Source organism: Chiloscyllium plagiosum, chromosome 35, assembly GCF_004010195.1.
Source record: "Chiloscyllium plagiosum isolate BGI_BamShark_2017 chromosome 35, ASM401019v2, whole genome shotgun sequence".
In the NCBI taxonomy this organism is placed as follows: Eukaryota; Metazoa; Chordata; class Chondrichthyes; order Orectolobiformes; family Hemiscylliidae; genus Chiloscyllium; species Chiloscyllium plagiosum.
The window spans coordinates 41,786,180-41,801,860 of record NC_057744.1 but is presented as its reverse complement, the minus strand read 5'-3'; the positions used below and the strand labels follow the sequence as shown (position 1 = coordinate 41,801,860).

General features: G+C 41.7%; 1 protein-coding gene across 1 annotated transcript in view; it reads left to right on the top strand.

Moving 5' to 3' along the window:
- LOC122540775 (transcriptional repressor CTCF-like) overlaps positions 1–15,681 on the top strand; it is a 63,442-nt gene that overhangs the window by 5,612 nt on the left and 42,149 nt on the right. The window contains exons 3-4 of the mRNA XM_043676988.1: positions 3,802–4,081; positions 10,830–11,000. Of these exons, the coding sequence (XP_043532923.1) occupies positions 3,802–4,081; positions 10,830–11,000 (451 nt within the window). The remainder of the gene's footprint in view (positions 1–3,801; positions 4,082–10,829; positions 11,001–15,681) is intronic.

Sequence of the window (15,681 nt, the reverse complement as noted above, 5' to 3'; positions counted from 1 at the left end):
CATCATATACCAGTAGGGAGTTTTGGTATTTACTAAAGTTGCATGGTGTTCAACATATAAAGATAGCTCCATGCCATCCATTATCTAGTGGCGTGGTAGAAAAAGCAGTCCAGACTTTCCAGGAGTTTGTGTATTAAAAAAAGTGTGCACTTTTTCTATTGTCATTTGTGTGTTTGACGAATGGACTGTATGCATGCCCATCAGAACTTTGAAGATTACTGGAAACTTGTAGTATCGCCATGCTTGAAATAATTTGAAATCACCACCCTGGTCAATTCAATAGTTATTCATAGACAGGTTTGACAATGTTTTATTGCTAAGTTGCTTGGTTTTGAATTGTTCACCATCATTCTCATTGACGGGTGCTTCACTCGCAATATAATTGAACAGTTTAGAAATATCTAAACATTAGTTTGTCACATGTCTAGGAGACAGTACAAAAATTAATAATCATTTTGCTTTATTGAAATTCTGGTATACAGGTATAGACGATCCGAAATTGTCGGGACCAGCTGTTTTTCGGAATTCGGAATTTTTCAAATTTCAGAATAACTGACAGTTTGATGGTGAAATTTTTTTAAAAATCTTACCAGAGGGTCAGACTTACTAAGTAAAACAGGCCTCGAGAGAGAACCGAGGCCTGCTGGTGCTGGGCCACACCCCCCCCACAGCATATCTGAGTGACACACATCGAGGGGGTGTCGACTTGGGTTAACTGTTTGCACGCCAAGCAACCTTGTTAATGAGAAAAAAACTTCACAAAAAAACCTTCGGACTTTGGAGCTTTCAGGATTTCGGATAAAGGATTGTTCATCTGTACTAGCAGAGACAGTATAATGAAATTTAAAAATGTGTTGCTGGAAAAGCGCAGCAGGTCAGGCAGCATGAAGAAGGATTTATGCCCGAAACGTCGATTCTCCTGCTCCTTTGATGCTGCCTGACCTGCTGCGCTTTTCCAGCAACACATTTTTAAGCTCTGATCTCCAGCATCTGCAGTCCTCACTTTCTCCTAGTGTAATACAATTTGTATGCTTTGTAAAACTGAACATTTTTGGAAGAAGACAAATATTTTGCGTTTGTGGGCGGCACGATGGCACAGTGGTTAGCACTGCTGCCTCGCAGCGCCAGAGACCCGGGTTCAATTCCTGCCTCAGGCGACTGACTGTGTGGAGTTTGCACGTTCTCCCCGTGTCTGCGTGGGTTTCCTCCAGGTGCTCCGGTTTCCTCCCACAGTCCAAAGATGGGCAGGTCAGGTGAATTGGCCATGCTAAATTGCCCGTAGTGTTAGGTAAGGGGTAAATGTAGGGGTATGGGTGGGTTACGCTTCGGCGGGTCGGTGTGGACTTGTTGGGCCGAAGTGCCTGTTTCCACACTGTAAAGTAATCTAAAGTAAAGTAATCTAATCTAAACTCTCCTCTCTTGAGCATTTGTTTTAGTCCTTGGCAAACTGAGGTGGACAGGCAGCATGCTCCCCAGTCTTTAGAAGCCAACCTATAATTAGGTTAGGGTTGTAATATGTTGAGACGAAAGTTGTTGCAGGACCCTTTCTATGGGTAATGCCCTCACTGTAATTGACTGTCATACCCAACTGGTAATCTGCGGGGCTACATCATATCGTTGCAGTTTTGGGAAATCAATGTCTCATACTTCAACTTATTTTGAAGTTACTTTGTCAGTTCATTCCAGCTAACTTTTTTCACAGAGGACATTAGATGACTATTTAAATATAAATAATGTTCAGGTTTATGGAGTCCAAGCCTTCCAAATCTATCTTCACTAGTGAAGTTTCTCATTCTTGGAACCATTTGTTAAATCTCTTGCACTCCAGTGTATTCACATCCTCCAGCTGAAGTGTAACCTACCTCTTGCACTCTATGCCCTAGTAAGCCTAGGATACCAAAAACTTTATTTACCACTCTCCACCTACCCTGCCACCTTTTAATGGCTTATTTACATAAACACTCATGTCTCCGTGTTCCCTTTAGATTTGTACTCTTTATTTCATACTGTCTTCCATGTTCTTTCTGCCAAAATATATCACCCCACACTTATTCACATTGAATTTCTCATGCCACCTCTCTGAGCACTCCACCAAATAATTAATGCCAATTTGATGTTCTGCACTGTTTTTCAGATTAGTCATGACTAGATGCTCAGTGGAGAAGATGGTTTTGATCCTGACCCTGATCTAAATGATTTTTACTTAGATGAGGGCAAAGAATGTAGGGAGGGCAGCTCAAGAAGGAGAGCCAGCTGGAAAGATTTTGCTGAAATCCAGAGCTGGAGGATCAAGGGCACTTGATCCAGACACTGTTGCATTTAAGTGTAGCAGCTTAACCAATATTAATTAAAGGATAAACCTGTGAGGAAATATTGCTGAGCAGGAGTTCAAACAGAACATATTAAAAACATGTCCAAATGGGAAGGGTAAATATTTAAAAATATTTTAATCTGCAGTTTGTATTGCAATCAATCTATGCCATTGTGTACATCATTAAAAGATTAAAAACTTATTAATGACAATATTATATTAGCCACTACGACTTCAGTCTTGGATGATGTCTGATTCTGAGCGTTCTTAATTAACAAACATATCTCTTCAAAAATCATGAACAAAATGTGCAGAACAACATAAACATCAATTTACATTGGAACTTAAATATTGAACAACAGAATACAAGTGTTCTGTTCTTTCTAAAATGCACCTTAGTATTTATGGCATGCATAAGATTTTTTTTATGGAAACCGTTTGGACATTGGAGATTTGAATACTATCATAACTAGGGAAGTGTGTCGATAATTGATCCCAAGTGTTACACAAGCTGCCATAAATATGTAACCACCCAATTAAACCAACAAGCTGACCTATTTGCCTGACGTGACCACTCTTCAGGATAAAAGTAATTCATTGTAGGCTTTACTATTAACTAGAAAATGATTATTTATCATAAGCAAACTTATTCTGCAGCAAAAGTCAGCAAAAAAGTTATTAATTGCTACCAAGCAACTTAAGCTATACAATTTAAAAACCCCAAGCATGTATGCATTAATTCATGAATAAGACAGACTAATACAGATGGTCATAAATATTATGAGTGTGAAAATATTGAAAGGGAGAAAGAAATTGTGTAACCTAAGAACCCAGACCACAAGAGTACGATGAGTTATTTCTCACAGTTCTTTCCAGTTGTTCTTATTGATGGTGACAAAATGTCTGCCGAGCAATGGTTGATCTTCAGTTCAGTAACTGATGGATGGATCTATGTCTTTTCTTGTATTCGAACCATTTTCAAATTCTTCAGTTTTGCCTTTTAGACTCAGAGAAATGGCAAGAGGTGCTTCTTGTTTGCAGGCTTCTCGTGTCTCTGAGTGCACAGAACTCACAAGTCTGTAACAACTGCTGCTGGACCAATACAAAGACTGTCGTTAAGCACTATTTCATTAACTCAGAGACTCCTGGTATCACTTTGTCGCATAAAATATGCATCTCACTGATCTAAGAAGTAACCTAATCCTGTGCAGCTGAAATGTACACTAAACAATCCGACTTGATCTTCAAGTTGCAAAGGCTTTCTTGGTACTTTTTAGCTATAAAGCAGGTTCAACTTTCATTTTACAGTGTATAGTTGTAAAGAAAAACAAAGAAATGTCCTTACTGTGTAAGTCGCTACAATGCCAGCAAGAACAAGGGAGAGGTATTACCCTCGTTATTCATATTGTTACATGATGAAATACAATAAAGTTGTGGTTTCGCCTATATTTGTGCTGCACTTTAACATTTTGGTTATTTGATAACATTAGGTAGGGCCAAATGGAGAGATGCAGTATATTGAGAGAATGGAACTGGATGCAGCCCATACTCCAGAAGAATACATCGGCACAGTGATAGAACAATACCACGATCCACTTGTCAAGAAAGAGAAAAGGAGTCTGCAGTGCGATATACAAATTGGGAATAATACAGATGTGACCGTTCATCTTTGTAGAGACAGACAACTGGAGGGACTACAGTCGGGTGTAGCTGTTGAAAAAACAACTAGTTCTGCCATTACGGCTGGACTTAACAAAACTAAAAAGCAAGGTTAGTGTTCGTTTTTATTTGAGCATGTGTAACGTTTGTTGATAGTTATTTGAAGTGTTTTGACCTTACCATCCCCATCTGTAATATGGAAAATTCTTCAGTTTCAATGTTCCTACTCTTGTTGCTGCATGATTAGTAGCTAGGAGGCATGAAAGAAAATTCCTGCACTGACGTTCAGCAATGGGGGAATCTGTTAATCTCACTTTAACACAGAGTTCTTATAAAATGCATTTTATTCTGTCTGCATGTATTCTTTGAACTGTGTGCTTTGTATTGCAGCTAATGCTTGTGTGTGGGGAAAGCTGTGATATTACTTAGAAGGTTAATGAGCCTGATTGAGCATTTCCATAGGATTAAGAAGTCTGACCAAAGGATAATAGAAGATATTTATTATGATGTGTGATTCATCACTGTTTCAATCCATAGGCAGAATTCAGCCAGATAGTTTGGGGCATCCAATGGAAGATCTTTCAATGGAAATTTCTGGGAGTGAATCAGAATCGTCCACTTGGATCGTTCATGCACCAATGACCACAGATCCTCTAACCTCCCCCTTTGCTGTGTGATCATGCCTCTTTATCAAGGCCCTAAACTGTGGTCAATAGAAATTGGAATAAAATCAATTTTTAGTGAAATGCATGCTGGAATTGCAAACATAAAGTAACAGCTAATAAGTCATATTAATTATGTGAGCAGGCCCATCACATCACTGATAGTTTTATGTAGCATTAAACACTGCTTGGTTCAAACCTAACTGTTCCAAAAAAAAAGTTTCATAGAGACTGTATGCGCATAAATTTTAACTGTTACCACTAATTATGAACAGAGAAGAGTTTTAATTCTTAGTTTTAACTCCTGCATGGGACTTTCAACGCATATGATTATTAACCACTTTTTGGAAACACATCATTGTGGCACATATGTTATTCATTTGGAAACACAAGTGATTTACTGATAGTGGCTAATTATTGGAAAAAAATACCATGGGTGATTTGGTGATGGAAAAAATGTTCTATTTTGTGTAAGAGCATTTCTGGATATTAAAAATAATAGTATTTTAATCGATGGCAGGTATGATTTGAACCCTAATCTTCTGGTCCAGAGGTGGGGTCACTACCACTATGCCACAAGACTCTTGAAAGAAATACTTATTTTAATCAACCTGCTCAGATAAGTTATCCGATATTTAAGGAAGGATGCAATAGCAATGGAAGCAGTCCAAGGAAGTTTCACTCGGTTAATTCTGGCTATTAGAATTAGGTTTTATTGTCACATCTACTCAAGTACAACAATACAGAAGTATAGTGAAAAGTTTACAATGTCACCACTCGGCACCAACTTAGATACAAAGTACATTGGTACAAGATCCTAGGTAAGGAGTAGAAAAATAAAGGAACAAGTTATAAGTTCAACATTACAGTTCTTGTCAGTATAAGGTAGTAAATAAGATATAAGGTTAAAAGTTTCAATTTACAGACCTTCTTTATTTGTCGGTCTGCAGTTGCTCCATGCTAGGCTTTCTCCACAAGGGCTTGATCTCTTGAACCTCGCGTCCACGCTGCTGTCTCCCACAACTGCCATCCTTTTCCCACGTTGGGCTCGATCTTGTCTTATGAGGAGAATTATTTAAAGTTCTTAGATTTCAAAGAGGTTACAATGAGATCTTGATCAATTGGGTCAAAGGGCTGAAAAGTGGCAGATGGAGTTTAATTTGGATAAATGTGAGGTGTTGTATTTTTGGTAAAATAAACAAGAGCAGAACTTATACAAGTTAATGTAGGGCCTTGGGTAGTGTTGTAGAATAGAGATCTAGGAGTTTAGGTACATCATTCTTTGAGGTTTGTGTCATGTGTACAGGGTGGTTAAGAAGACGTTTAGCACGCTTGCCTTCATTGCTCAGATGTTTGATTATAGGAGTTGGGTCATCATGTTGAGGTTGTACAAGTCATTGGTGAGGCCTCTTCTGGAGTGCTGTGTCTAGTTCAGGTCTCCCTGGTATTAGAAGCATATTGTTATGCTAGAGAGGGTTCAGAAAAGATTTACCAGGATGTTGCCAGGAATGGAGGGTTTGAGTTCGAAGGAGAGGCTGGATATGTTGGGTCTTGTTTCATTGAGTGTAGGAGGTTGAAGGGTGACCTTACAGAGGTTTATGAAACCATGAGGTCAATGGCAGGAATCTTTTCCCAGGGTTGGGGATTTCAAGACTCGGTGGTATACTTTTAGGGTGAGAGGAGAAACATATAAAAAAGACATGAGGGGTAACCTTTTTACACAGAGAGTGGTTTGTGTATGGAATGAACTTCCAGAGGAAGTAGTGGATGTGGGTACAGTTGTAGTGTTTAAAAGGCATTTAGATAAGTACACAAATAAATGCTTGGAGGGATATGGGCCAAAAGCAGGCAGGTAAGGCTAGTTTAGTTTAGGGTTATAGTCAGCATGGAGTAGTTGGTATGGGTATGTTTTGACTGCTGTATGAGTTGAGGAGAAGTTGAGTAGGTTGGGCCTATGTTCATTGGAGTTTAGAAGAATGAAAGTGACCTTATAAACCTTGTACAATTCTTCAGGAGATTTACAGGGTACATGCTGAGATGTAATTTCCCTTTGTGATAGAGGGAATAACCTAAGTGAGAGCCCAGCCTCCCCACTTCTCATTAGAGCAGAGGTGAGCATGATTTTTTTTTCTCATAACATAGTGAATATGTGGAATTCTTCACTACAAAAGGGCTATAGAGGCTGGGCTATTAAGTACATCCAAGGCTAAGATATCCAGATCTTTAATTGGTAATGGAATCAAGAGTTGCAGGGATAAGGGAGAAAAGTGGAGTTAAGAATGATGGCTTAATGATTAGCACTGCTGCCTCACAGTGCCAGGGACCTGGGTTCGATTCCACCCTTGGGCGACTGTGTGGAGTTTGCACATTCTCCCCTGTGTCTGCATGGGTTTCCTCTGGATGCTATGGTTTCCTCCCACAGTCCAAAAATGGGCAGATTAGGTGGATTGACCATTCTAAATTGCCATAGTATCCATGAGTATGCAGACTAGGTGGATTAGACATGGGACATGCATGGTTATAGGTTTTGGGTTGGGTCCGGGTGGGATGCTGTTCGGAAAATTGAACTGGACTGAATGGCCAGCTTCCAAACTGTAGGGATTCTATGATTATCAGATCAGCCATGAAATCATTAAGTGCCAGAGCAGACTCAATAGCTTAAGTAGCCTACTTCTGCTGCTGTGTAATGAACCACCTCCAGTATGGATGCAACTTGAATTTGGATCTTTAAGGCAAGAAGTATGAACACCACAACTGCAATGCTTAAAAGACATTTAAATAAGTACATGAATAAGAAATGTTTGGAGGGATATAGACCAAGCGTGTGCAGTTAGGTTTTGTTTGGGATTGTGGTTGGCATGGACCTTTAAAAAAAATCTAATCACCTGTCCAGGCACATTATGACACATCTCACTGGTTGATGAAATTTGAACCTGGATCTTCCGGTCTAGAGGGAAGGATACTACCACTACAATACAAGACTTGAACGTTGTTAACATATAGGCTGATCTAAATAGGCAGCAGAGTCTCCTGATAGCACACATTTTGGTATGGAAGCACAATAAAGCTGGCAGTAGCTCTGACTCTTGTTTAAAGACTTATTATCAAGATTCCTTCCTTATCTGGACACTGCTTCGACTGGGACAACACATCCATCTTAGGACAAGCCAAACAAAGACATGCATGAGAATTCCTAGAAGCATGGCATTCCAACCGGAACTCTATCAACAAACACATCGAGTTAGACCCCATCTACCACCCCCTGAGAAAAAGAACAGGAAATGACATCACCACAGGAAATGACATCACAAACGCAAAGAAACCTAAACATATAAATAGAAAGCAGGAATCATGTACACTGCTTTGCTTGAGGCCCACTGAAGATGTTACCTAGTAGGGTGACAAAATGTCTGGAAATGAATCTTCCAGCTCAGCAAGCAAACCCAGATCCACAATTTAGAGTCATAGAGATGTACAGTACGGAAACAGACCCTTCGGTCCAACTCGTTCACGCCGACCAATTATACCAACCCAATCTAGTCCCACCTGCCAGCACCTGGCCCATATCCCTCCAAACCCTTCCTATTCATATACCCATCCAAATGCCTTTTAAATGTTGCAATTGTACCAGCCTCCACGAGAATGTGCAAACTCCACACAGTCAGTCGCCTGAGGCGGGAATTGAACCCAGGTCTCTGCGCTGCGAGGCAGCAGTGCTAACCACTGTGCCACCGTGCCGTCCACAAGTGACAGATCAATCTTTGGATGCTGCCTGAACTGCTGTGCTCTTCTGGACTCCCCGACCGCAGGGAAAAGACTTTGTCTATTTACCCTATCCCTGCCCCTCATTGTTAAAAATCACACAACACCAGGTTATAGTCCAACAGGTTTAATTGGAAGCAAGGTAAAAATGAAGGGCTTTTGCCTGAAACGCGATTTCGCTGCTCTTTGGATGCTGCCTGAACTGCTGTGCTCTTCCAGCACCACTAATCCAGAATCATTAATTGGAAGCACACTAGCTTTCGGAGACACTGATACAACTACACAATGATATCAACCAGTTTCATCCCACCATCAAACTCACCATGGACTACTCTCGTCTATCTGTCTCATTCTTGGACACATGCACCTCCATCAAGGATGGACACATCAGCACCATACTCTACCTCAAACCCACAGACAACCTCACAATGCTACACTTCTTCGGCTTCCAGACAAATCATATTAAAACAGCCATCCCCTATGGACACACCCTATGTGTACACCGGATCTTTTCAGGTGAGGAGGAATGTGACGGGCACCTGGAAGTACTCAGGGATGCCCTCATAAGAATGGGGTATGATGCTCAACTCATTGACCGCCAGTTCTGACGTGCCACAGCAAGGAACTGTAATGACCTCCTCAGGAGACAGACACGTGCTGCAACTGACAGGGTACCCTTCGTTGTCCAGTACTTCCCAGGAGCTGAAAAACTACGCCATGTTCTTTGTGACCTGCAACACATTATCAATGAGGATAAGCACCTCACCAAGACCTTCCCACACCTCCACTACTTGCCTTTAAACAACCGCCAAACCTCAAACAAATCGTTATTTGTAGCAAGCTGCCCAGCTCTCAGGACAACTCCATACAACCCTGTCACGGTAGGCGCTGCAAGACATGTCAGAGTGTGACATGGATACCACCATTACACATGGGGACACCTCCCACCACGTACTTGGCAGGTACTCATGGGACTCAGTCTATCTTATACATTGCAGGCAAGGATGCCCTGAGGCATGGTACGTTGGGGAAATTGAGCAAAGGCTACGGCAACAGATGAATGGGCACCACACAACAATCAACAGACAGGAGTGTTCCCTCCCAGTTGGGGAACACTTTAGTGGTGCAGGACATTCGATCTCGGACCTTCGGGTGACCATTTTCCAAGGGGAGATTCGGGACAGGTGGTAGCGAAAAGTGGCCGAGCAGAGGCTGATAGCTAAGTTCCATATCCATAGGGAGGGCCTCAACTGGGACCTTGGGTGACCACTATTGCGCTATACATACACACAGGCACTCCTATACACGCACATACACACGGACACACATATAAACAGACACACACACACTCTCCCATACTCTCACATGCATCCTCTTAGAGACTTAGACCACTCTACACTCATGCACACACATATACACTCTCTCACAGACACTCACAACCCCCCCCACCCCAGACACACACACCCACACTCACACATGCACCCCCGCACAGACTTAAGACACTCTACACTCACTACACACACATATACACTCTCTCTCACACTCACAACCCCCAACTTAGACAGATACGCACACAGACAGACACAAAGAGCCACATGCACACACATATATTTTGTGGGGTGAATTTGTACTTGCAGAGTTACATTGTACTTTGTTCAAAAACTGTATGAATTCATGTAAAACTCTGTTACCTCACTCTGTCTATCATGGCATAGACAGAGAACACAGGGGGCCAACACCTTCAACATATTGTCTAGCTAACACAAATTGTTACAGTTAACCTGGGTGAGAATGCAACTCTTAAAAAAAGGTTTTGGGTTTACACATGAAAGAAGTGAAACTATCATAGTATTCGAACAGATGAAAGACTCAATAGTCAATTAAGGTATTTTTCAATGTATAATTTCAGTTACATCACACTGTAAACTTTTGCTATAAATTCTGTGCCTTACAATTGAGCCCTCCACCTGATGAAGGAGCGGCGCTCCAAAAGCTAGTGTGCTTCCAATTAAACCTGTTGGACTGTAACCTGGTGTTGTGTGATTTTTAATTTTGTACAACCCAGTCCAACACCGATCTTACTGTGTCTTCTCTGTGATTGTGCAAATTATGCATGTTGCACCATGGGTATGCATCCTCTGTTTTCGTTCTCTCGTATATCCTCCTCTTGTTCCATTTTGTCTAATCACTAAGAAAATAGTGTGTTGCTGAGTGATTGTTTTAAATTAATCAATTTTGTCTTATATCTTTGTTTAGATAATTAAGAAATCTTTCTGAGTAGCACAGATTACTCCCTGGGAATTAATCCTCAGATGAATGTTCATCCATGACTGCTGGTAAAATAGTGTGACATTTGATGGCAAACATGCTTCGGGATTTTTGAGATTGTGAAAGCCATTTTTTTTTATTCTTTGAAAAACATTTCCTCATGACAGATATTAAGAAGACATTTCAGTGTAAATTATGTTCACGCACTTTTACACAACGGTCTAATCTAGACCGTCATATGAGAAGCCATTCAGATGAGCGTCCACACAGATGTCATCTTTGTGAAAAGGCATTCCGAACTGTCACCCTCCTGCAAAACCATATCAACACTCATACAGGTAAATTAACCAATTTCCTTCTGTAGCTGCATGTGTTATACCTCTATTGAACTGATTGTGATAATGCAGTCTATATAGCGGAAAATTGCTTACTCAAAGGGTAACTTTGCTTTGAAGAATCAGTGCTACAACTCTGTCACTCTCGCGTGGTTTCTATGAGCTGCGTGTCCACTGTAAGTATGGCAACCAAGAATTTACCATTCTGTCTTGAACTGTCCAGAGACTATCCCCACAGCAATTTGAATCCAAGGTAAAAAATTAATTAGCTACCTTTTAGATCCCATGGCTCTACCCTTCTTTGGAATGGAATATGATTTACGGCCTGTATCATTGTGAAAGTCATACCTTTGGAGAAATTGCTCTTTGGGAGAAATAGAGATAAGGTGAGTTTTAGCACTATTAAAAATAGACATATTCACCATTCAGTGAGATCATGGCTGATCTTCTATTTAAACACAATTTTCCTGTGCTATCTCAATGTCTCTTGATCCTTTTAATGTTTGAAAATCTACTAATTTCAGTCTTGAAATGTCTTCTTAACATCTGTCATAGAAATGTACAGTATAGAAACAGACCATTCGGACCAACCAGTCCATGCTGTCAATGACAGAGTCTTCCCAGCCCTCTTGGGAAGAGAATTTCACAACCCTCTAAAAGTATAGATTCCTTTTTATCTTAGTCCTAAATGGCCTAACCCTTCCTCTGAGAGTTAGTGGAACTGGATTCCACCTGCCAGAGGACCTTATTGAACACTGAAAAAATATTCTGTATGTTGAGTGAGATCACCTCACAATTTCCCAAACTCCAGTGAATAAAACCCCTGTGTATTTAATTTTGCCTCCTAAGATAATGCCTTGATCCCAGTAATTAATTTGAGGAACGTTGATGCACTCCCTTAATGGCAATTAAACCCTTACTAGGTAAGGAGACCAAAGCAGCACAACGAGTGACTCAACGAGTGATCTCATTAAACAGTGTAAATTAATATATAATTGCTGCAAGACATCTTTACCCCAGAGTCAAATCATCTTGTAATAAAGTCAGCCTGCCATTTGCCTTGTAACTAAATGTTAACTCTGTGACTCATGAGCAAGAATATCCAAGTCCCTTCAAAACTCAGCACTGTGCAGCCTCTTCTTTCGAACTGTCGGCAGACTTGTCAGCAGCTATCAAGTTTTAAAAGGATCTGTTAAAAAGTAATTATAAAAAGGAACTGTCAGAAATTTGAATAGAATTTGTCCAAGGAAACTGTCAAAAGTCTTGCGGCACTTAAAATTTCAGAGCTTTAAACCAAACAAATTGCTGTTGAAACAGGCCTGAGGATTGCGATAACTGGGTTAATGCTCTGTGATTGGTACAAAAACATCTTGTATTACGTGGGTGCTTGCAATTTCTTAGTTTGATTTGTAATCATAGAATCTCTACAGTGCAGAAAGAGGCTATTTGAGTCTGCACCAACTGTCTGAACAGCATCCCACCCTATCCATGCATTTGCTACTTATCCCACCTAGCCTACAAACCCCAACAGGGCAATTTACCATGTCCAATCCACCTAATTTGCACATCTTTGGACTGTGGGAAGAACTGGAGCACCCATTGGAAAGCCATGCAGAAATGGAGAGAATGTGCAGACTCCACACAGAAAATCAGCCAAGGCTGGAATCGCATCCAGGTCCTTGCAACTGAGAGGCATCTGTGCCAACTACTGTGCTGCCCTAAACTCGAATGGTTTATAACTCTAATAATTGTATACTCTTTGAAGAGGACTGTTTGTGTTTGTAAGGGATGAGAGCATAAGACGAGGATGCAGAAGCAGCTCATTCCATCCATCATGTCTGCTCTGGCTTATAATACAATCATGGAAAAGATTTACAAGGATGTTGCCAGCGTTGGAGGATTTGAGTTAAAGGGAGAGGCTGAACACGCTGGGGCTGTTTTCCTTCGAGCGTCGGAGGCTGAGGGGTGACTTTGTAGAGGTTTTCAAAATTATGAGGGGCATGGATAGGGTAAATAGGCAAAGTCTTTTTCTTGGAGTCGGGGAGTTCAGAACTAGAGGGCATATGTTTAGAGTGAGAGGGGAAAGATATAAAAGAGACATAAGGGGCAACTTTTTCATGCAGAGGGTGGTACGTGTATGGAATGAGCTGCCAGAGGAAGTGGTGGAGGCTGGTACAATTGCAACATTTAAGAGACATCTGGATGGGTATATGAATAGGAAGGGTTTGGAGGGATATGGGCCAGGTGCTGGCAGGTGGGACTAGATTGTGTTGAGCTATCTGGTTGGCATGGATGGGTTGGACCGAAGGGTCTGTTTCCATGCTGTACATCTCTATAGCTGGTCTGATAATCCTCATCTCAATTCCCAAACCAGAGAACTGAGAAGCTTACAAAGACCAACAGAGGGGAACACTAAAGAAATAAGGAGGGAGAAGATTGAATATGAGGGTAATTTAGCCAGTAGTATAAAAGAAGATATATGCAAGGGGCAAAAGAGAGGCAAAAGTGGACTTTGGATCCCTGGAAAATGACACTGGAGAGATAGTAGTGGGGAATAAGGGAATAGCCAAAGAACTGAATAATTACTTCATGTCAGTCTTCATGATAGAGGACATAAGTAATACCCCGACAATTCAAGAGAGTGAGGGGGCAGAGCTGACTGTAGTGGCCATCACCAAGGAGAAGATGCTAGAAAAACTGAAAGGCCTGAAGGTGAATAAATCACCTGGATCCGATGGACTACACTCAAGAGTTCAAAAGCAGATAGCTGAAGAAGTAGTGGAGGCATTAGTGGTGATCTTTCAGGAATCACTAGAGTCAGGGAGACTCCCAGAGGATTGGAAAAAGAAGATAGCTATCTGGCAGAAAGCAAAGAATGGCAATAAAAGGATCTTTCTCAGGATGGTAGCTGATGATGAGTAGTGTTCCGCAAGGGTCAGTGTTGGGACCACACCTGAGTTTAGATTAGATTACTTATAGTGTGGAAACAGGAAACAGGTGTTTCTCGATTCCATCAACTAAGTCATTAACAAATCTGGTGAATAATTGGAGACTCAACTGCTGTGCAAATCAACCATCAGGTTCAGGAGATTCACAATTCAGAACTTAACTCTTCTAACCCTGAACCTGCTGGTTGCTTTGTACGCTAATTGTTTAGATTAGATTACTTACAGTGTGGAAACAGGCCCTTCGGCCCAACAAGTCCACACCAACCCTCCGAAGAGCAACACACCCAGACCCATTCCCCTACATTTACCCCTTCACCTAACACTACGGGCAATTTAGCATGGCCAATACACCTAACCTGCACATTTTTGGACTGTGGGAGGAAACCGGAGCACCCAGAGGAAACCCACGCAGACACGGGGAGAATGTGCAACCTCCATACAGACAGTTGCCTGAGGCGGGAATTGAACCCGGGTCTCTGGTGCTGTGAGGCAGCAGCAGCGCTAACCACTGTGCCACCGTGCTGACCATGACTATTCACTTTATACATTAATGATCTAGATGTAGGAACTGAGAGCATTCTGACTAAGTTCGCAGATGATACAAAGATAAGTAGAGCGGCAAATAGTATTGAGGAGGCAGGGAGACTGCAGAAGGATTTGGACAGGTTAGGAGAATGGTCAAAGAAGCGACAGATGGAGTAGAATGTGGGAAAGTGTGTGGTCATGCAATTTGGTAAGAGGAATAGCATCATGGACTATTTTCTAAATGGGGAGAAAATTCAGAAGTCTGAAGTGCAAAGAGACTTGGAAGTTCCGGTCCAGGATTCTCTCAAGGTAAACTTGCAGATTTATTCACTAGTTAGGAAGGCAAATGCAATGTTGGCATTTATTTTGAGAGAACTTGAATATAAAAACAGGCTCTATAAGGCTCTGGTCAGGCCACATTTGGTGTATTGTGCACAGTTTTGGGCCCTATGTCTCAGGATGGATGTACAGCCCTGGAGTGGGTTCAGAGAAGTTTACAAGAATGATCCCAGGAATGAAAAGCTTAACATATAAGGAATGTTTGAGGACTCTGGGTCTATACTCGATGGAGTTGAGAAAGATGAGGGGGATCTAATTGAAACTTACAGAATACTGAATGGCCTAGACAGAGTGGATGTTGGGAAGGTGTTTCCATTGGTAGGAGAGACTAGGGCCCGAGGGCATAGCTTGAGAGTAAAGACCTTTTAGGACAGAGATAAAGACATTCCCTCTTAAGCCAGAGAGTGGTGAATGTATAGAATTCACTGCCACAGAAGGCTGTGGAGGCCAGGCCATTTAGTATATTTAAGACTGAAGGAGACAGAGTGTCAAGGAGATCAAGGGTTACAGGGAGAATGGTGTTGAGAAACTTATCAACCATGGCGAGGAGAAAGTGAGGACTGCAGATGCTGGAGATCAGAGCTGAAAATGTGTTGCTGGAAAAGCGCAGCAGGTCAGGCAGCATCCAAGGAACAGGAGAATTGACGTTTCGGGCATAAGCCCTTCTTCAGGAATGAGGAAAGTGTGTCCAGCAGGCTAAGATAAAAGGTAGGGAGGAGGGACTTGGGGTAGGGGCGTTGGAAATGCGATAGGTGGAAGGAGGTCAAGGTGAGGGTGATAGACCGGAGTGGGGTGGAGGCGGAGAGGTCAGGAAGAAGATTGCAGGTTAGGAAGGCGGTGCTGAGTTCGAGGGATTTGACTGAGACAAGGTG